This window comes from Xyrauchen texanus, chromosome 29 (assembly GCF_025860055.1).
Source record: "Xyrauchen texanus isolate HMW12.3.18 chromosome 29, RBS_HiC_50CHRs, whole genome shotgun sequence".
Classification (NCBI taxonomy): Eukaryota; Metazoa; Chordata; class Actinopteri; order Cypriniformes; family Catostomidae; genus Xyrauchen; species Xyrauchen texanus.
The window spans coordinates 21,386,031-21,407,706 of NC_068304.1; the positions used below are offsets into that span (position 1 = coordinate 21,386,031).

Sequence of the window (21,676 nt, forward strand, 5' to 3'; positions counted from 1 at the left end):
TCTTACTTGAGCCAGCACTAAATAAAACATTTCCACCCCATATCTTCACAGATTTTTTTAGCTTCCTGTGGGGAAAGATGTGTTTCTTGAAGAAACAGTATGTCATATTTCTTCCATTTAAGAAAAGGGGTGCCCCAACCCATTCCACGTAGAGAGAGAGAGAGACAATCCACTAATTTTATCATTTGACATTTTTATATAATAGAAAAAATAGATCGTGTGTCAAAAATAAAATATGAAGATCACATTCCAACATTAGTGCAACAGTGAAACCCTAAACTTCCCTCAGAACAAAACAAACAGAAAAAAGAAAAACATGCGCATTAACTCCGCGCACGACAGCGCCAACTGGTGTCCAGCCCTCTTAACTCAAACAGTCCACGTACACCTACGAGAGTCCCTGCGACAACTTTGCCGTCAGATTGCTCAAGTCCGGTGCTTCTGTACAAATTTTGTGAGACAGAATAACATAACAGAAAATAATCTATAAAACTAAATCCAGCCAATAGGCAGAATAAACACAAAGAATGTGTAGATTCATTCACAAAACAAAGGTGTGTTCCTCCATAAAAGAAACTCCAGCCGCTAGTGGATGGTTCTACAAAAATTTGAACTTTTAATAAATATATACAAATAAAGAAATAAAAATAAAACCATTCAGTTGCCTCGGACAGTCAAACGAATGTTCAGTGAGCCGGCTAATCACTCCAATGTCCTGCAAAAAATACTCCACGAAACAAACTTAAACCAACAGGAGGGATAAGAACAAAGAAAGAGCAGATTCATCCACAAATATCCTCAAGGAATGTTATTCCACAAAACAAAATCCAGCTGCTAGGCGGAACCAGCACAAAAAGAAACAAAAAGGTGCCCATCAAGTATATGTTCAGTGAGACAAGATCACTTGGCGGCACATGTGAAACACACCATGACTTCCTCAGTCCATTGATTTTATGAAAGACATCGCTTGTTATGGGTATGTAAATATTTTCAGCCATCCTTAGTATCTATTCTCAATTTGGCCAGGAACATCAGTGTAAAAGCGACCCTTTGTCTATAAAAAAAAGTCTCTTAAAGGAGTGTTATTCCACAAAACATACTCCAGCCGCAAGGAGGAACCAACACAAAAAGAAACAAAAAAAGGCACCCAGCTTCCTCAGACAGTAGTGTATGTCAAGTCAAGTTCACTTGGGGGCCACATGAGAAACCAAATGGTTTACTCACCCCATTGTCTCTATGTAAGACAATGCTTGCTGTGGGCATACAAATATTTTTCAGCCATCCTTAGTATCTATTCTCAGTTTGGCCGGAAACAGTGCAAAAGCAATCTTCCATTGATGTAAGAGTTTCTTGCATTCCTTAAATCGATCATGTTTCTCTTGTCGAATTCGGAAAGTCTGGGAACAAGAAAATGCTGTGATTCTTCCAAGAAAGCTTTCCTTTGCTCCTCGCCTCGCGCAACACGAGATCTTTATTGGATGATCTAAGAAATTTGGCCAGAATTGATCGAGGCCTGTGAGCTCGCTCGATTTCCAGCTTATGACCTGTTATCTAAGAAATTTGGCCAGAATTGATCGAGGCCTGTGAGCTCGCTCGATTTCCAGCTTATGACCTGTTATGTCAAGCAGACTCGGGAAGAGCTTGTCTAGGAATTTCATCATATCTCTGCCTTTTTCATGCTCAGGAATTTCAACAAATCCTCCAGTTTTTCCCAAAGGAATTCCAAGTCTATCTTGGTCACTAGCAGATTTGCAGCTAATTCCCTCTCTGATGACTCCAGATAATCGATCCATCCCTCGACATCCCAGATTCTTTTAACCAACTCAGAGAATTTAGTTTCCATCGCAGTAATCGATCGACGTATTACACCAAGATCCTCGAAGTCAGCAACAACTTTCGTCAGCATCACAGACATGTTGGACAGATGACGTTGAATTTCTCCCACTGATGTCTCTGCTTGAGCACGTAAGTGTCTTTAAAAATCTCCAGAGCCCGAGGATTTTGCATTCTTTGCCATGTTGACTTCAAAGTACAGATATGTAGCAGGGTGTATCGAATCTCACCGGTTTATGACATAAAAATAATTACTAGCAAAGTGCGCAGAGCTTTCAGTTTACATGTCCGCTCCTCGCATGGCGTCACGCGACTCCAGAATCATGCATATTTTAAGCTACAAGGCTTTCTCTGTTCCTTTTCCTTCATCATCACCTGTGAAATGTGACTCCCTCATAGAATCAACACCAAATTATTGTAGAGGATGGAGAGGCTCTTACCACAGTTGATGAAGATCTCCAGTAGGTGCTCTTTAGATAGACTCTCATCCATCTCCACCCTGACGATATCACAGCCAATCCCTAGAGTTTCCTGTCTGTGCTGCAAACACACATAACAGGTGCACCATAAACATCCACAGCACATGAGACAAACTGAAACACACTAGTAATTAAAAAATCCTGACACAATCTCATGTCTGCTTTTTAAAGAGAGCTTTAGCCCATGTTTAACTTTTACTCTATATTCTTCTCAGTCTTTAAATTTGTGACTTATTAAAGGTCTAAATGAAAATCACAACTGAAATGATTTACTTACTATTCCTAGTCATATTATGCATGATTCATCAATGCACTTTTCACAATCCAATAATTTCTAGATGGATAACCTCAATTCCCCCACTCCCTCTCTTGAATATCTTTTTATCCTTTTTTGGGGTTTCATTAAATACAATTACAATAATGTAAATCAACAGTTTTGTGTTAGGTCTTCTCTTACCTTTATATAATGAGAGATCTGATTGGCTATGTACTCCTGAAAACTTCCTTCCAGCCCATGAAAGATGATGTTATGGTATTGCTCCACCTGACCATGATCAAAAACAACCAGCAAAAGTCCATCAAAATGTACCACTTCCTTCAACACTGCTAACTTTCATGAACAATGGGCACATGTATTATTTCATCTGGAATAGGTTAATTTCGAAGCCCATGCCAATTATTTTATTTACACATGCCTTTACATTATGCAAGCTTGTTTACTCAAATGTGTTTTAGAGGGGTTTTTGTTACCTAAAATTTCTGGCTGCTGCAGTGCATAAAGATTTTATTACAGCATTTTAAATCACAAATAGTATCTGTTACCTTAAGGTGCCAAATTGGTGTCAATGGCTCACAGAATGTTGTTTTGATCCTACAGTATAAGTAAACATCCACATCAAAATGTGCCTTGTTTTCTTTTTCCCCAAACTCTATGTATTTTTTCTTTCTCAGCACAAAATTATGTTATTTTTAACTCACTCTCATGTAATTCAAAAAGACTTTCTTCAATGTACAAGAAAAGGAGACATTTTGAAGAAAATTTCATAGGATAACTTAGTTTGTAGAAGAGACCAAAATTGTATTGTTATTTTTTAAATTGAACTCTTGACATGCCTTAGCACTCCTTGTCGCATTCAAATGTTCATGAGAGAAGCATGATAATTTTTTCTCCCTCATTCTGACCCTCTGTCAGAAACACTTGGTTTTGGTGCTGTTTCTCCTTTATGATTTGAGTAAACAGCCACTGTTCTGATTGGCTCTCTGCTCTTGTCTGACCTGCTCTCTCCTCTTGCCATCTCACTGCTCACCGCTACTGGGTGGGGCTACAGAAGTAATAAGGTAAAGTAGGCGTTGATGTGTTGTTGTGGAGGTGGTCAGATGCAAATGGCTAAAACAGTAGGACATCACAATGTAGGAAGTAGAGAACGAGTCATTTTGGCAGCTTGGTTTCAACAAATAATATTTTGCAGTGTGGAGGAAGTTTTAAGTTCTGAAACTTACAGTATGTTTTTATAGTACAGTGAACTCGTCAAAAGATGAAGGAAAACTTGATTCCTTATGTCACAACCATTTTAACCGCTCACTAAATGGGGAGATAACCAGTGAATAATAACTTCTTGGACTGTTTCTCACACAAAAGTAAGTATAGTGTTTTTGCATCCATTTTGAAGCTTGAAAACTTAATTCTGCATTCATTGTAAGAACATGGAAAAGAGTAAATATAATTTCTCCTTTTGTGTGCCATGGAAGAAATAGCGTCTTACAGGTTTGGAACAATATGAGGGAGAGTAAATGACAGAATTGTAATTTTTCAGTGAACTATCCCTTTAATCAAAAAGTCGACCCATTTGGCAGAAACTGCAACAGGGGTTTCAGACATGCTAAAAACGCTAGAGTGAGTCAGTGTACCAGGCGGACGTAGTTCTGCAGCAGCTGTAGAGGGATCAGGGAGTCGTACGTCATCTCATCCAAAGAGCACTCTGACAGGCCTGACAGAGAGCAAAATCATAGAAGCCATGAGCCATAAATCAAGCCTACACAGCATATCAAAGAGCACAACACACAGACATCAGCAGAGCTGTGTGAAATGGATTTAAGCGAGGGTTTCGCAGAGTTATTTTGAAATGCTGTTACATGAGATGGAATATTCTGGAGCCCCGCTAAATATCAGGGTCATGTGATGACAGGGAGGATAGCAAGGTTATTCATCGTAAATGAATAACACGTGTAAACAAAAAAAAAGCATTTAAACTCGAGATATTCTGCTGATATTCTCATATAAAAGATGTGAATCACACTAACAGATGATTTTGTCAACTTTAAAAAAAAAAAAAAAAGAAACTCCACAAAACTCCAATTTTGATTTGATGGGGTCTTTAAGGTTGAAAGGGGATGTATGAAATGGTCACAAATCCCACCTTTAAGATGTATGGTAATATGTTGACTCAGGTGCTTTCGAACAAGGTCCCAAGGTGACTGAGCCAACTCCTGCCCCGGCAGCCAGACGGCATCACCTAAAATTCACACATACAAAAAACGCTGTTTAACAAGAGGAAGATATTTAGTACATTCAAGATCTGATAGATTAATGTGTCCGCTTATGGCGAAAGATGTGAAAATGTAATCTTTATTGATAAGGAAGCAGTTTTCATCTCTAGTATGTCAACTTGTCATTTTTTTCCCTACAAATCCTCTCCCTCTCTCTTTCATGTCTGTCAGTCTGTCTTATATTTTCTGTCTGAAATTTCAAATCATGTTGCTTTCTGTTGGCCGAATAATTTCATTTTGACATCTGCTCTTGGTGTTTCGAAACACATTGTTTTAACGGAGGAGTTGAGTGTAAACAAAAAAAGAAGTGGTGAAAGAAAGAGTGTGAAACAGAGAGGAAGAAGGCCAGAGGGGTATGAAAGAGATAGGTGAGAACTTGGAAAAGGCAAGTTTATTTTCAGCAACCCTGCATGACAACCCTCGGGTCAAGCCAAGTTCAATTAGGCCCCTGTCCCACGTCCTTCCCTACTTGGCCCAGTGTGGCGTTGGACAACACCCAAGACAAGAGCCATTTTAAAGTCACTCACTCAAACAAGAGTCAGCATAACAACTGAAGAGCCTACACAAGTAAATAATGGCACGTTTGTGTGTGTGTGTGTGTGTGTGTGGTTTAGCCTTTGATAAACCAGCTCCAACACTAAGTGCCAATTGTAGATTTCTATAATCAGAGGTTCCATCACAAATCTTATTATTATATCATTGATTATTATTATATTATTATATGATATATTCAATATATTTAGCAATACATTAGGCTATATTAGATTCTGTGCTAATTTTTTGTGCATCAATGAGTTTGAAATTGCTGAGGTGGGGTAATTAAAACTTGAATAGTGACCACAGGCAATTCAGGAAGCACCACAGCTGTTCAGAAGGCTGGGGTCATCCTAGAATAGCTGCTGCAAACGTGTCTCTCGTCTACAGTTTGCATTCTGAATTTCAAACTTTTAATGATGATGTTTTAATGAAACGTGAAATGATGATGGCACCTGCACTGTGTATTCAAACATGCTGGTTAACTGAAACACTTAAATCTCACAAAGAAATATCCAGGTCATATTTCGTAAATCATATTTTGCATAAAGACAATAAATTATATTTTAGAACCATTAAAGGGTTAGTTCACCCAAAAATTTGAAATTCTCTCACCATTTACTCCATCCCAGGTGTGTATAGCTTCCTTTCTTCAGCAGAATACATTTAACAAATGTAGAAGAATATCTCAGCTCTGTAGGTCATTTTTGGGTCAACTAACCCTTTTTTTGTGTGTGTCATTGTCATGCCAATAATGCCACAATTTAAAAGTATCTTAATAAGGATGAAGTCTGATTTATAGATTTCTTGAGTTTTTAAATTCCAAAAACAACTGCATTAACTATATATTATTACAATCAAGTGGTAGAATAGACACAAGTTAAGAACTTAAAAATCGTAAAATTTAAGCAGCAGCTACACAGTTAGGAGCTGTTTAGACAGAACGTGTTCTTGCGTTGAAAAACGTAACTATGCAACATATGTAAACAATGCAGGTGTTTAGACGTAAAAAAGTTAAAATCCTAAAACACACCTCATGTGAGATGCTGAAAAAAAAAACAACAACATGAAGATGTGGCACAATGGACATTCGTCAAAGATGTTAATCATGCACATAATCATTTACATAATTTACACAATAAAAAAAAAATTATATATATAATTTATATAATTATATATATATTACTGAAATCACGTACCAAACTTGCAATATTAAGAAAAGAGCATCGGAGCTAACAATTAGGCAAAGTGACTGTGGATGTGTTTACCTATAATAACAGAGGCCATGCTGTCAGCAGATAGGCCCAAAGGAGCGTCTGCTCTGCCAACCCCTTCCTGTAGCTCCCAGCTCCCACAAACTTGCTGAAGGTGATTGGTCAGCAGGTGACTCAAGGACCTCTCCAATTCCACCCAGCTGGTGTGGCGCTGAATTGTCACTTTGCCAACAGTGAAGCCATCCTCCAGGAGATCCACGGGGCAAAGATGTTCTGTTGAGCCCATCTGCACCTGTACAACCACTGTATACCAGTCTGAAGTAGGACAGAAAGCACAGTTTAAAAAAAGAGGAAAGCTTTGTGATTTGTAATTGATTTGTGAGCAGTTGAAAATGTATTGTTCATTCAAAAATGAAATGTCTGTCATCATTCACTCATCCTTATGATGTTCCAAACTCGTATGAGTTAAATTCTTCCATGGAACACAAAACTAGGTGTTTGCCACAGTCACCATTCACTTCACAGTTGAATACTGACAGAGGTTAAGATTTTGCCTGAGGTTTAATTTTTTTGTTACACAAGGAAGAACATCATATGGATTTGAAACAACATGAGGGTTAGCAAATAATGTCAGAAATGTCATTTTTGGGTGAACTTCATTAGAAGGTTGGTGATCTCCTGCAAGGCCAAACTAGTGAATGTGCACAAACAAATGCACACAAAGAGTTAGCACTCTCCCTCTGTCAAGCTTTACTCACCCAGGTTTTCTAGTAGGTCTTTGCAGTCATCTGTGGCAACATCATGTATGGTGCGATTGCAATTGTCCCTCTTCTCAATGTTCTGTTGACTGTGGTTACACAAAACCTCCAGGCATTTCTGAAAACTCAGAATGTCAACTCATCTCCGGGTGTCAGACAAACAAATACTGAGATGTTAAATAGCTTTTTTGAATGCATTAGCGGGAACATTTTGTGATACTTTACTCACACTCATGTTGTTTCCAATCTGTATGACTATCTCCCATGGAACACAAAACAGGATGCGAGGCAGAATGTCAAGGAATGACAGCCTCCGTCACCATTCATTTTCATTGTATATTTTTTCTTCATACAATTAGTAAATGTGGACTGAGGCTGTGAGTCCCTAAAATTCTGCCTCACATCCCCTTTTGTGTTCCATGGAAGAATGTAATATGGGTTATGGGTTTTAAATATGCAATTTAGTAAAAAATTACAGTATTTTCTTATTTGGCTGAACTGTCCCTTTATGTGCCCCTTTAAGTATAATCAGATAAATACATACTGTACACTTAGACCTTAAATATTCTTAGTCTTTAGATGTGTGTTATGTCAAATGAATGTGCTTGGTAAATATTTGTCACCTTGTAGCCCCTGGATGCAGCGATATGGGCAGCAGTCCAGCCATCCTGGTTACTGTGGTTGAGGAAGTAGCTGGCCTTGACTGTGGCAGGGTGTAGGAGCTCTTGATTGGGGCCCCAAGGAGAGGGAGGGTGACCCAGCTCTGGTTCAAGAGACGGGTGGTGTAGCAGGAGCTTCAGAGTGTCCACGTGACCTGAACTGACTGAAGCGTGCAGAGCTGTGCAGTTGTCCTGTGAACAATAAACACATCAGCACACAATTTATGCATACACCAAAGAGATCACAAAAACATACACTACCGGTCACAATCTTTGAAACACTTGACTGAAATGTTTCTCATGATCTTAAAAATCGTTTGATCTGAAGGCGTATGCTTAAATGTTTGAAATTAGTTTTGTAGACAAAAATATAATTGTACCACCATATTAATTTATTTCATTATAAAACTAAAATTTGAAATTGATGACAAATAATAAAGGAAAGCAGCCAATAAGTGCCCAACATAGATGGGAACTCCTTCAATACTGTTTAAAATGCAGTTGGTTGAGAAAATGTTAGGAGCACATGTCTGCAAATTCTAGTCAAAGGGTGACTACTGTGAAGATACTAAAATATAACACAGTTTTGATTTATTTTGGATTTTGTTAAGTCACAACATAATTCCCATAGTTCCATCGATGTTATTCCATAGTTTCGATGACTTTACTATTATTCTAAAATGTGAAAAATAAAAATTGTAATAAAGAATGAGTGAGTAAGTGTTTCAAAACTTTTGACCGGTAGTGTATATGCACACAAGATAAACCAACCAGCAAATATAATAATAGAAGACCATCGTGATTTAGACTTTTAGAATATCCCAGGGTATTTAGAAATTTTTTCAGCCAAGTAAATTACAGCAAACTGAGAAAATATACAGGGCATAATTAAGTGTTACTAATATAGGCACCATAATTATATGCAACACAGACAGCGAAATAATGGAGATGGCAAGAGGGGCAGTACTTCCTAAAGTGTTCAGAAGCGCAGAACGTAATTGACATTTTTGAGACGCTGGTGTCAGTGTGTGACTGAGAACTCACAGTGGTAACGTGTGACCGGTCTGCTTCTGCATCCAGCAAGACTTTCACACACTCTACATGTCCCTGTTCACAAGCCAGGTACAGAGGGGTCCTTCCATGAGAACACTCTCTGTCTACATCAGCTCCAAACTTGACAAGAGCTTTAACACACCTACCAGAGTGAGTGCAGCATGTATAGAGCAACACATCAGCGACATAAACATGACTTAACTGGATATTATATACAGTATGGGGAGACACATGGTGTGTAAAAGTGTCACTGCTCTCAAATTTCAGAAATAGAAATTATAAGGAAATGGGGCCAAGGGATAGGCACTTACCCGTGGTGACCGTTTTTAGCAGCAGCATGTAACGGTGTAAATCCTGTTTCATCTGTAGCTTCAGCAGACACCCCTGAAGTCAGCAGCAGATTTAAGCAGTCTGCAGAAGAGACAAAAATCCATTATTGTATATACAGTATATGTTTATATATATATATATACACACACTATGGCTGTTAATTTAACATGTCAGATTATCAAATTATGTTAGAAATGACATATTAATGTCAGAGCCATAGCCTTTTGCAAAGCTCCGACATATGATGCAGAGTTCGAGTCCTTTACCCCTTCCCATTCCCCCTCTTATCCCCGTCATTCCCTATCTCCCTCTCCACTTAATAATAAAACAAAAGAATAAAGAAAGAAAATATAATGTAAACAATATAACGCAATTAATTATACCCTCTGAACCACACATACATTCCATGATAAGGGACTTTTCCCACCATCAGGGGATTTCAAGCTTGAAGTACTGCCCTCATGTTTGAGAGTCTGCAGTTAGTGCAGCACCACCTACCACCACAGGCAACAGACCTCGCCTAATCACATAAAGAGCAAGCAAAGCCATTCACACAATGCACGTTCTTGTGGTCATCAACAGCTGGACAGATTGTAACACAATGGAAAAGAATTGAGGGGTCTCGAAACAAGTTTTTTAAAGTTGAACTATAATTAAATTGTCACTTTGTCTTAACAAACAGTGCTCACTATGTAAAAAACAGTAAGACACAACACAACATCCATTGGTTTGCATGCACCTACACAGACCAACAATTCCAAAATAGCATTTATGGAATGCGAGAATCCGTCCTGTGTGAACATCCTCTACGTCTACCTCAGATAGATTGACAATTCGAGTGCTGTAGGCAGTGATAAGCTTTTGTACAATGAAATGGAAATAAAACAAACAATATATTGACTTAGAAAGACTTTTTGTAACATCTATTAAATTATTTACTGATCTGCCACAATAAAGCAATGTTGTTAAATTATCTTGATTGGAGCAATTTTCTCTGCATATTATGCAATCAACTGACAGCCCTAATATATACATATACATTTTTATATTGATACAAATATATATTCCGTTCATGTACAATTCATATCTACAGAAGTACATTCACTGGCTAATGAGACTACTTAGACAAAGTAAAACTACATCAACTGAGAAAGCACCACAAGGCTAGCAAGTTTCAATCTTTCCTCTGTGTACAATTGCTTATCTTCACACAACATACCTGTGTGTCCATTCAGAGCAGCAGAGATCAAGGCAGAGGTTAATTCATGATGGCGGTGATGAATATCCAATAGTGGATCTTGGTTAAGCAGCATAGACAATAAAGTGACATTTCCCTGGGAAGCAGCTTGGAGGAGAAGGGTTTGCCCGTCATCCAGGGGGACGGGGTCACCGCAGGTTAGCGAGGGGATTATGGAGGGACACCAGCCTGAGAGGGTTCAAGCAAGAGCAGTAACTGGTGAGACAGGGTACTTGCATTGGTCAAAATGTGCTCCCTGAACCAAAACAATATCCCAGAAGAATGAATCCATTTGTCATTGAGAGAAATTATTTGTCCAACTACCAGTGGAACAGTGCTGCCTGGAGCAAGTATTTTGTAGTTCAGTAATCAAATTATCCTCCAGAGAAAAGAATATATAAAATTTTAGTTCCAGAGGAAATACAAACTTAGCCGAATTTGTTAAAAAATTGGAAATAATTATATGAAATAATGTACCAATTTTGGCACAAAACTAGACATTAATTATTCTAAAGTGTATCTGCAATCACCCTCTACTATTCTTCAAATAACATATTTTAATGTCAACTTCATCTGTTTTAGATCAGCCAAAAAAGTTAAATAAATAAACAAAGGAATGAATGAATGAATGAATGAATTAAAAATCAAATCAGACAGCAGGCTGTTTACAGCACATTAATTTAAGTCATGCCTCAAATTTTGTCAGTCAAACCGAAACATGAATCTGATTTTGTGATACGTGTTAATTAAACAGTGTTAGAACGATGGCAACTAAGAGAAACAGATGAAATTTGACAAATCATAGGGAATGCTAAGGGTAAATTGGTACCTATGCAAAAACAGAATTCAAGTAACGTGTATTGCACTGTAGATGCAACTACTCTAGTATCTGAGTCCTAACGCTCAAGGCAAGTTTGTAAATAGCTTTGTCTCCAGGGATTATCTATGTCTATCTGTTAGTTGAATGGGTAGGAGTGAGAAAGAGAGAAATGTGGGGGTGTTTCATTGATGTTCAGTAGAAAGCATAAGATTATTTTTGGGTTAAAACTGACAACAGAGAGAGCAGAGGATAACTTCTATGGCTGAGTGGCTGCAGAGAGAGGGAGAAAAATACTACCGATGACAGCTAACTACCAAAGTTTCTCAGAGCTACCCTGTGGATCAGTCTCTATTGACAATGAGGAAGAAGACTCTGGTGGAATACTTGCTCTGTTTTTAATCATGATTTCAATTGCTTTTCTCTGGTGCTCTCAGATAGATATGGAGAGGCCTGCAGAGACAGAGTGGTATTTAAAAAATTTGAGAGAACTCTAAAGCTTCTGACACTCTTTCCAAGAGGAAAATGTAACTTTAATTGGAGCTGTCTCATTATATGTTTGCCATACAGGCCAATGTTACCCTACAAAATGAACACCCTGCTGAAAAACACAGCTTAAACCAGCCTTCGGATGATTAACCGGTCTCCCTGCCTGGCCAAGCTCACAAGGTTGTTCTGTTTCGATGGTTTTAGAGGGGATTTGGGCACTTGTCAGCCAGTCAGGCAGAACTGAACACCAGCTGGGAGACCAGCTTACACCAGTAAATCATATTAGGCTGGTATAGGCTGTTTCTTTTCTGCAGGGATAACCATATTGGAATTTTGGAACTAGCCTATCACTGAAAAGATAACCATTTACACTTCAACAAAAACATCATCTGTGGTGTATCAAAGAAATAGAGATAAACGCTACTGTGCTGAACTGATGCAGAGAGACATGGTTAAGAAAGCGCAATTTCACAACAAATACAATTACATTTGGTTAGTTCTGAGAACTTAAGTGAGATCAAAGAATGAAATTTCATTTAAAAGGTGCAGGGAACAAAAATACATTTACAAGTTTATTTCACTAGATGAAACTAAGAGACAAGTGGCAGCATGAACACAGTGGAACGCTTAGTTTAAGACACTTTGGGAAACAGGTTAGTGGTAGAACACAGGCACAACCATGCTGTAGGTGAATGGGTGGAAAGGGAGAGAGCAGCCTCTGGCATCAGCTTCAGAATAAAGTGGGTTACAGGAAAGACCCCCTAGTCACCCGCTTCGTCAAGAGGAGGTCAATAAGTCAAACTGACCTGTTTAGAACTAAAAGTGCTTTGGTAAAGATAAACTGTCCTGACATGGACTGACATGCCTTTACAAATCTTAAAATCTTGGTTACATTGAACTTATTCATTACATTGTGAGGTTTCTACATGTAGGTTAACCTACAAGAGTATGAATACTCCTCTCTTAGCTACTCCAAGTCTACATCCTCCTCTGAAAAGACTTACAGGGGAAAGCATCAAGCATGAAAAAGGAGGGGAGTATAGTGGAGAAGCAGTGAAAGAAAGGGTGAAGAACAGAGCACCCTTTTACCTGATGCTGCTGCCAGGGGGCTGCCCGGATGCTGGGGGCTATAGGATGGAACACTAACAAGATTTATGGAAGGGCTACTGACAATGGTAGCTTTGGTGGAGGTGGTGGTGACAGGGGGACACTCCACACATGCTGCTTTAGGCTGTGGCCCCCACGACCAGCCAGTGATGGAAGCACCCACCTGTGACGCAGTCAAGGCTGGGACTGTACCACCCAAATCTAAGGAGGGCTTTGGTGGAAGTTGAGGGGTGGCAGTTGATTTGGCAAGACCCACCCCCAATCCAGTTCCCAGGGGCCTGTTGGCTTCACTTACTACTTTGATTGGTGGGTGAGGAGGGGATGGTGTCTGGGATAGTCCTGGTTTTTTTGGCGGGATGGGGGGTGGATTACCCCTGTCGATGCGGGCCACAGTCGGGTGTCCTAAACGCCCTGCGAAGGGCCCCCCCTCAGATGTGGAGTGTGGGAGACCAGACCGTAGAACTGAAGGGGGACCCCCTGCAGGTGGGCTTGTGAAACGGGAAAGAACCTGTGTGACAGTGTGGCGCGCCTGCTGCTTGGCTGCAAAAATATCTCGGTTTGTAGGGGACAGGTCACGTGAAGGGGGACTCTGGTTTGGTGTTCCATTTTGGTCCTGCTCCGAGGATGAGGGCTGGAATTTGTAACGGGCCGCCTGGACGCGGGGGCTGACCCCAGTTGGCAAGGTAAGAGACACACCAGGTGAGTGTGAACCATGTGGAACCGTTTGGCCCTCACCACCATTTTCTGCCTGAGAGCTCCCATGGTGTAGTCCCCGTCCTGCACTGTGAGTTTTAGGGAGGTTCAAGCTAGTGTAGTTGGTACCAGTAGGCTTGACAGGGATGGTGAGTAGCACCTTCTTAGGCACTTCATTTTCCAAAGGAAGGTCTGTTTGAGAGGATGATTCCTTACAGATGACTGCTTCAGTGCCCACGGCCACAGATGTCATAGTCTTGGGTTTAACTGGGGCAGGGACAGTGGCAGATGCTGGGGTACCAGAAGGCAGTGGTGGGGCATCTTTGCATCGCTCAGTTCTTAGCTGCTCCACCTGCTGGTGTAGAATCTCGCTTTCAGCACGCAGCTCTGCAGAACGCGTCTCCTCGCGGCTAAGCCTGGCACGAAGCTGCTCTCGCTCTGTGTCAAACTCGGCCAGCTGTTTCTCCATCTCCGCCTCCATCTGTTGGCTACGATGGTGCTCAATCGCAAGCTCTTCCTCCAGTCGTCCCACGGAGTGGCCATCCTGATCAGTGCGGGATGACAGCTCTTCAAAGCGCTGGTTCTCTTCGACAACACGAGCAGCTAGCTGCTTGCATTCATGCACTAGTGACATCACCACGTGTTTGTTTTTCTCTCGTTCATCCTTTAGCTGAGCCGACAGCTTCCTGTGCTCCTGCTCCAGACTCTGCAGCTGCAGTTTCTCCATCTCAAGCTAGACACAGCAGCAGCATGGCAAACGTGAAACTCACAGTGAGCAGATAACACACATAAAGCAAGACACTTATAAAAATATACCTAATTATTAAGTAGTTAAGTCAGTCCTTCATACAACAAGTACAATACTATTTAAAAAATATATAATTTTACAATCAAATACAATGAAACTGCCTGCAAGGTATACAGAGTGATGTCTAAACAACCTCCTCAAATTAGAGGTTGCTTAAAATCAACATTGTTCAAATATTAAGCTTTTAAGTCAAAAGCATATTTGTGTTTTGAATACTGGCATGTGTCCCCTCCAGGCTTCTTAACAAGTTTAACAGCAAGACTTCCTTGGTCTACCAGCTTCACTGATAAAACAAACAAAAACATGCTGAAGTTTTGGAGGTGAGAAGTATGACAAGATCAGCACCACACCAGCATAAACCAGCTTGGATCAGCATGAAAATTCACTTTGTTTTAACAGGTGTATTCAGCTGTAGTGCTTTAACTATATGCACTCCACATGGTTGACAAATAATATAAATTATATTAATAAACACTATCTATTTTAGGGTCTGCTGGCTTTATTATTTGTACCTTTGTAAAATAGGTCAGAGGATCATTACTCAGGAAAAAAACATGTGCAAAGGTACTGGCTGGGCTGATCCCTTTAGTCATGTTTAATTGCATTTGACCTTTGAGTTATCAATTTATTTTGAATATAATCATCAAAAGGGAATTGAATATCCTAGAAGTGGCAAGCTACTAATATAATTGACTGAAAACCCACAAGACATAACATGACTTTACAAGGACAAACAGAAGCAAAGTCAACCAAGTAATTCTTATTCACTCTATGGGTTACAGATAGGAGAGCAGGCCTTATTTAAAGATATCCAATATCTGAACTCTTCCTTAGAAATAATGACAGTAAAAGAAACTACTTAATAACAGCGGTCAGACAAAAACACACAGAAATCAGTGTGACAATATACAACAGCTAATATTCATAAATAAAATTGCTCAATGTATATACTGTAAGAGCTGATGAATTTAACTATACAATATGAGAGCTATCACCATAACAACTAAGCACAAGTGTTTATTATTGGAACAGAGGTCTTCTCAGTGTCAGAGACTGTATGTGTACCATAAAAATATATGTGTTACCTATAGAGTATATAAAAATATATCCTACAATATATAACTGAAGCCACTGAAATGGTGGGCACACTTTATATCTGGTCTTCAGAAGTGTGCAGTTATAAGTCAGGGATCACATGGAACAAGAATGCCTGAGTGTGGATTCAAATCTCAAGACCAGCTTTGTTATCATGTAGTTCATATTCTCTGCAGTGCTCCTCATATTGTGAAATATGGATATATGGAGGTGTTTGGCAGAGCTTGTTGGAGCCTAGCATCCATTTCTCTAATCCTCCAACATCTACTCTTCTTCTTCTATGGTGTGTACTATGCTTTCATGATTGACTGAAGGATTTTAATTGATTTGGATTTCGTTTAAACATCCAAATTTCCTGTCATCACTTGTGCCAGATAATTATCAACAAAAACGGTGAAGACATTTCCAAATTCTTTACTTCACAACCCCCCAAAATACAACACATTGGTGCACACACTGTATTCTAGAATAATATTCTGAAAAAAACTACTGTAGGACATGTCAGCAAACCTCTGACAGCCAAGTTAATCATCCAGAAAAGGAGGACTTATTTCAGACACAAACAGAGAATATGTAAATACTCTGGAAATAAACTGAAAAAAGAAGCTTTAACTTGCCTAAGCTTATTTGTTTGTTTTAAAAGTAGTTTGGTAACTTAAATAGTAAGGCTGAACCAGCTAATCCAGATGAAGACTAGCTTGGGTAGTCTGGGATACCAGCTAGACCAGCTAAAACTAGCAAACCAGCTCATGCTGGTTTTAGCCGTTTATTCAGCAGGGAATTCAAAACTCTCTACACACACAATCCTTTCTATAGACTTCCTCTGTTTAACACACAAACACACAATGAAAAATATACAAATTAATGTCCTACCCTCTTCTGTCTGCTCTCGGCAGCCGAAAGCTGGGCAGACATCCTCTCCTGCATCTTGCGGCAGTGGGCCATTACAGCTTCTAGAACGGTGATGGGGCTTGCACTAACAGGCCTATGGTCCTTTGCCCCCGTTTCAGGCTCAAAGTCCCTCTGCAAGGCAAGGAACGGGTCCGTTAGGGTGAATTGTCCATACCGTTCCTGCAGAAATACTTCTTTCCTACGAGCCTGCAAAGATAGGAATGGAGAAAAAAGATAAATACAATAGATCAATTAGAAACAGAAATATTCTACAGGTCAAGAGGTAAATACAAATCCTATCATCATTATGATGGCAATGAGTGCCAGTGGGATGCTGGCAAATAGCATGGAGCGATCACTACACATTACGTTCCTTTGGAGATACCTGTAAGTGGTGGGTGAGAAGTAATGTCTTGCTCACTTAATGTTCTTTGACTAAGAGATGTGGAAGTCTCAACCAAGAGTGTGCTCTTGTGGGAATCTGTAGTGGGAACTGTTCAAGTGTGGACACGTCAATACAAAGACAATTATGGCTTACTCATTAAAGTGAAACATAATAATAAAAGATGAATTTTTACTCTTGTACATCACAAATGCCGACATTCACAGACCTCTTAATACACAGGGTTGGGGAGAAACGGAATACATGTAACAGGATTACGTATTTAAAATACAAAATATAAGTAACTGTATTCCACTACAGTTACAATTTAAATCATTGGTATTTAGAATACAGTTACATTCAAAAAGTATTTTGATTTCTGAAGAAATTACTTTGCATTTTATTGACATTTGTTTAATTTAATATTTAGTCCTTTCAGATGTAAAACATTTCCATATACATATAAAGGATGCGATCCAAAGTGCATTTGAACAGTGGTGAAACACTTATGATGTGTTACATTCAGACAGAGAAGTAATTTTGGAGCAGAAGAAATAGAAATAATACTTGTGTAAATTGTCATCTTTACACTAATCAAAAATGCTATTTCTAGCCATTTTACATGCACAATCTTATTTTTTTATCAAGAAAATTTGCGTTGGATCACAATTTCTTTATTCTAGTAAGACCTTTGATATTAGGGCAAAAAGCATATTCTTGATAATAATTTTTGTATTGTTTTCATGTAAAAATATCTAAAAATCCTTAAAACAAGATTAATTTGATTGATCTTGTTTTTGAAACAACACTGCATAAGATATTTAGGTTTTTCAGAGAATGTATTTTTAACATGTGCATTTTATCTTATTGTACTGGCAGAGTTTTTATAGTCAAAACAAGTGAAAAAAAATCAACCAGTGCTGAAGAAGTAATCCAAAGTATTTAGAATATGTTACTGACCTTGAGTAATCTAACAGAATATGTTACAAATGAAATTTTACATCATGTATTCTGTAATCTGTAGTGGAATACATTTCAAAAGTAATCCTCCCAAACCTGTTAATACACCCTGACATGTTTCACCCAAGCATACAAGCTCAGAGAGAGTGCAGGTTAGCACATTTCCCAGGGAGATCATTAAACCCGGTTTTTACGTGTCAAGATCAGCTGGTCATCTCAGCAGGTTCAGCAAAGAGTCAACTTTGCTGACAGCAACCAACAAGATACAAATGGGACGTTTTCCTCAACACATATCAACATAGAAGAGTAATATTGTATTTCACTACAAGGAAATACAAAGATAGAATGGTGTAGATACAAGCATTAGAACAACTTTTAGACACATCTAAGTTTGTATTCCCACCAGTCATTATATTTTAAGTATTTTGTTTTGCTTGGCAAGCGTGCAAAGAAATTGTAGCTGGCCACGTAAACAATGAGCCAACTGAGTGCATTACTAAATGAACTAAACAAACATGCAAGCAGTAATCCTTCTATGTTAGTAATTTTTTTTCAGTGTCTACCTTTCAGAAATCAGTCTGGACTATTGAGCGAACTTTAAGTCAGCTCATTAAGATTCATGAGCCCAGCTGATAAGGTTCATAATGTGCCCCATTGCATACTACAACCACATTTTCGAAAAGGACAGTATGGAAAATGCTAATAAAAACAAAAAGAAGTGATTTGTAAATTCTATTCACCCTGTGCTATACTGAAAGCACTACAACAACACATTATTTGAGTTTCACCTTGTGATAATTTTTTTATTGAGTTAAATATACACTAATTTCAAATCAGATGATTGCAACACGCTTCAAAAAAGTTGGGACAGTCGAGGGTTTACCACTGTGTAACATCACCATTGCATCTAATAACACTCATTTAGCATTTGGGCACTAAAGACACAAATATTTTAAGTTAGCATGTAGAATTTTCCCCCATTCATCCATTATGCAGGTCTTCAGATGCGCAATTGTATGGGGCCTTTGTTGCCTTATCTTGCGCTTCTCAATTGGAGATTGCGATACCTGCACCCTCTTCTTACGCAGCCATGTACTTGTAATCTGGGTAGTATGTGGTTTGCCGTTGTCCTGCTGGAAAATGCAGGGACGTCCATGGCAAAGACTGTCAGTGCTGTTTGGCATTTCAAGGATGCCTACTGTTTGATGGGTTTGACTTGACTTCCCCTTAACACTTTAAACTAGAAAAGTCTCACTAGAATTGAAATTGGTCACATCAGTTTTGAGGTGTGTGCTTTTGAATTATTACCATAATTTTTCTGTGTGGGGCAGGGCATAAACATTTTACTGCAACATTTAACTTGCAAAATGTGGCAAAGGGCACTTTAAGAAAAAAATCGGAGATCATATCAGCCTCAAATTTACTTATCGGTGCACCACACAATTCCAAGTGAGTCAGTTCTCAAAAACATGCTTCGGTGTCATACAACCGACTGAGCTGATCTACAGTCCCCACTGTCCAGAAAGAGCAATGCAATAAAATTAATATGCAGAACAAACAGGAGAGATAATCTACAAATTTACACTCTACATGGTGTGCTAAGTTAGAGCAGCCTGTGTAATGGCGGTGGGAGGAACAGTGCTAACAGCACAAAGCATCCCGGGGCTGTTGGTCTCTGTGTGCTACTGCCTCACCAAAGGAAATAATAAATCAGTAGGAGTACAAACACACACGCGTACAATCCTGGAGATTGATCACTTTCATATTGGGCTTCAGGATCGGTTTACTTATACTGTGTATCATAGATTTCAAGGGCTTCAAATTGAGATACACTCAGTCCATTTAACAAGAGCAAATGAACAGTACTGGTCCAAAATTTGACCAGGCTTATTTAATTATTCTGCGGGGGGCCTGGGTAGCTCAGCGAGTCAAGACGTTGACTACCACTCCCGGAGTCACGAGTTCGAAACCAGAATTCAGGTCTCTCAAACAACCCAATTGGCTCGGTTGCTAGGGAGGGTAGAGTCACATGGGGTAACCTCCTCGTGGTCACCATAATGTGGTTCTCGCTCTCGATTGGGCTCATGGTGAGTTGTGCTTGGATGCCGCATGGAATAGCATGAAGCCTCCACACACGCAGAAACACGCTCAACAAGTCATGCGATAAGAAGTGCGGATTGACGGTCTCAGACGCAGAGGCAACTGAGATTCGTCCTCCGCCACCCCGATTGAGGCGAGTCACTATGCCACCATGAGGACTTAAAGCGCATTGGGAATTCCAAATTGGGGAGAGAAAAAAAAGAAAAAGAGTGCAGTCTGCCATGTAAGTGGGATAGAAAAGGAAACTGGCTAAGAATTTAGAGGCAGCCTCAAATCAAAGAAAGAAGAAGAAGAAGAAGAAGAAGAAGAAAAAAATGCAAATTTAAAACATACTCTGGTTACTCTGACCAAGGGGGGAGGGAGTCAATGGAGAGATGGGGAGAGAGATCACAGGAGTGAGATCTAAAGAGATTGCAGTCTGGAGGCAGAAGAAATGTTTGTGTGTCATGACAGATAGAGAATGGAGGGCTTTGAGATTCTCAGCCATCTGGCTCTTTCCTCTAGGCTTTCACAAATCTCTTCTATAATCACTGGGGCCGTGCAGTCCCTCCTCCTAATGCACTACTTTATCCGTTTATCATAGGGGTCAGGAGCCACATGCAACACACTGTTTGGTATCAAGAATCAAGATGATCGACATTCAGATCAACATTCCTGTTTTATGTAAAAAAAAATTACAGTCAGGACTAAGGTAGATGAAACTAGCCCTAAATCAACAAACAAGGGTAACGGCTAGTCAAGAACTGGTGGGGACACCAGCACACTAGTATCCAAAACACAATTTTTCCAAACTTAAATGTTTTAGCTGTCACTCAATAAATTATTTAAACTGATAAAACTGAAACTGATTGAAACTTATTTAAAGGAATAGTTATTTCAAAAATTAAAACGTGCAAATTGTTTTTAGTGCTAAACAATACAAGCCACTCTGAACAAGCTCCTTTCATGCACTCATGAATGTGGAACGGACACACACAAAAAAAAAAAAAAAAACCAAACATTTCAGGTTGTTTCTCATCTGAAAGAATTTTCATTTTTAGGTGAACTATTCCTGTCAAACTACTGTAGCTGTAATTGTCTTCAGATGACTTGGAAAATAATGGGCAAGCCGCAGGTGTTATTTTTAATGATAGATTTGAGTACTTATTTAATCATTAAAGCAAGTCATTATCTTCTGGCATTGCCCCAAGACCAATTTTTGCTGCTCAGTCTACAAAATGGTCTGGGTGACTGGTGAAGGGAGCTTTACATTATGAACAACATTAGAGTATGTCTACATAGTATATTAAACACTTTTATTTCAATTAAGATTAAATGCTGTTTTCCATAATCCATCCCTTTTAACTAAGGCTGAAGACAAGCAACCCTGTTGAAACATCACAGATGCATTCTGCCAAGTCTTGAGCTTAAATTGTGCAGGGACTGTTGAGCGCACAGAAGTCCATCTGAAGTTCAGGCAGCTCTCTGGTATTATTAGCATTAACCTTTACAGACACACACTGGCTGAGTCAGGGGTTCAGGGCACACTGGCAAAAGGGAAGACACCGAAAATGAGCAGAGAAATAGGGAAGACAAAGTTGGTTTGAGAAGAGAGGGGACGACTGAAATGGTGGAAACCAAGGTGAGACATGGGGCAATATACAGCCAAAGCTATTTTATGATATTTAGAATTTCAATATTGTGCCACTAT

The 21,676-nt window shown here is 39.3% G+C and overlaps 1 protein-coding gene across 2 annotated transcripts in view; it reads right to left on the reverse strand.

Annotated features, from left to right (window-relative positions):
• The window catches only part of LOC127623284 (cortactin-binding protein 2-like), a 59,709-nt gene that overhangs the window by 7,533 nt on the left and 30,500 nt on the right, over positions 1–21,676 (reverse strand). For both annotated transcript variants that reach the window (XM_052097671.1, XM_052097673.1), the window contains 12 exons: positions 16,527–16,751; positions 13,040–14,483; positions 10,627–10,833; positions 9,389–9,488; positions 9,069–9,219; positions 7,989–8,216; positions 7,366–7,483; positions 6,662–6,922; positions 4,730–4,825; positions 4,221–4,300; positions 2,770–2,856; positions 2,274–2,373 (listed from right to left, as the gene is read on the reverse strand). In XM_052097671.1, coding sequence (XP_051953631.1) covers positions 2,274–2,373; positions 2,770–2,856; positions 4,221–4,300; positions 4,730–4,825; positions 6,662–6,922; positions 7,366–7,483; positions 7,989–8,216; positions 9,069–9,219; positions 9,389–9,488; positions 10,627–10,833; positions 13,040–14,483; positions 16,527–16,751 — 3,097 coding nt within the window. The remainder of the gene's footprint in view (positions 1–2,273; positions 2,374–2,769; positions 2,857–4,220; positions 4,301–4,729; positions 4,826–6,661; positions 6,923–7,365; positions 7,484–7,988; positions 8,217–9,068; positions 9,220–9,388; positions 9,489–10,626; positions 10,834–13,039; positions 14,484–16,526; positions 16,752–21,676) is intronic.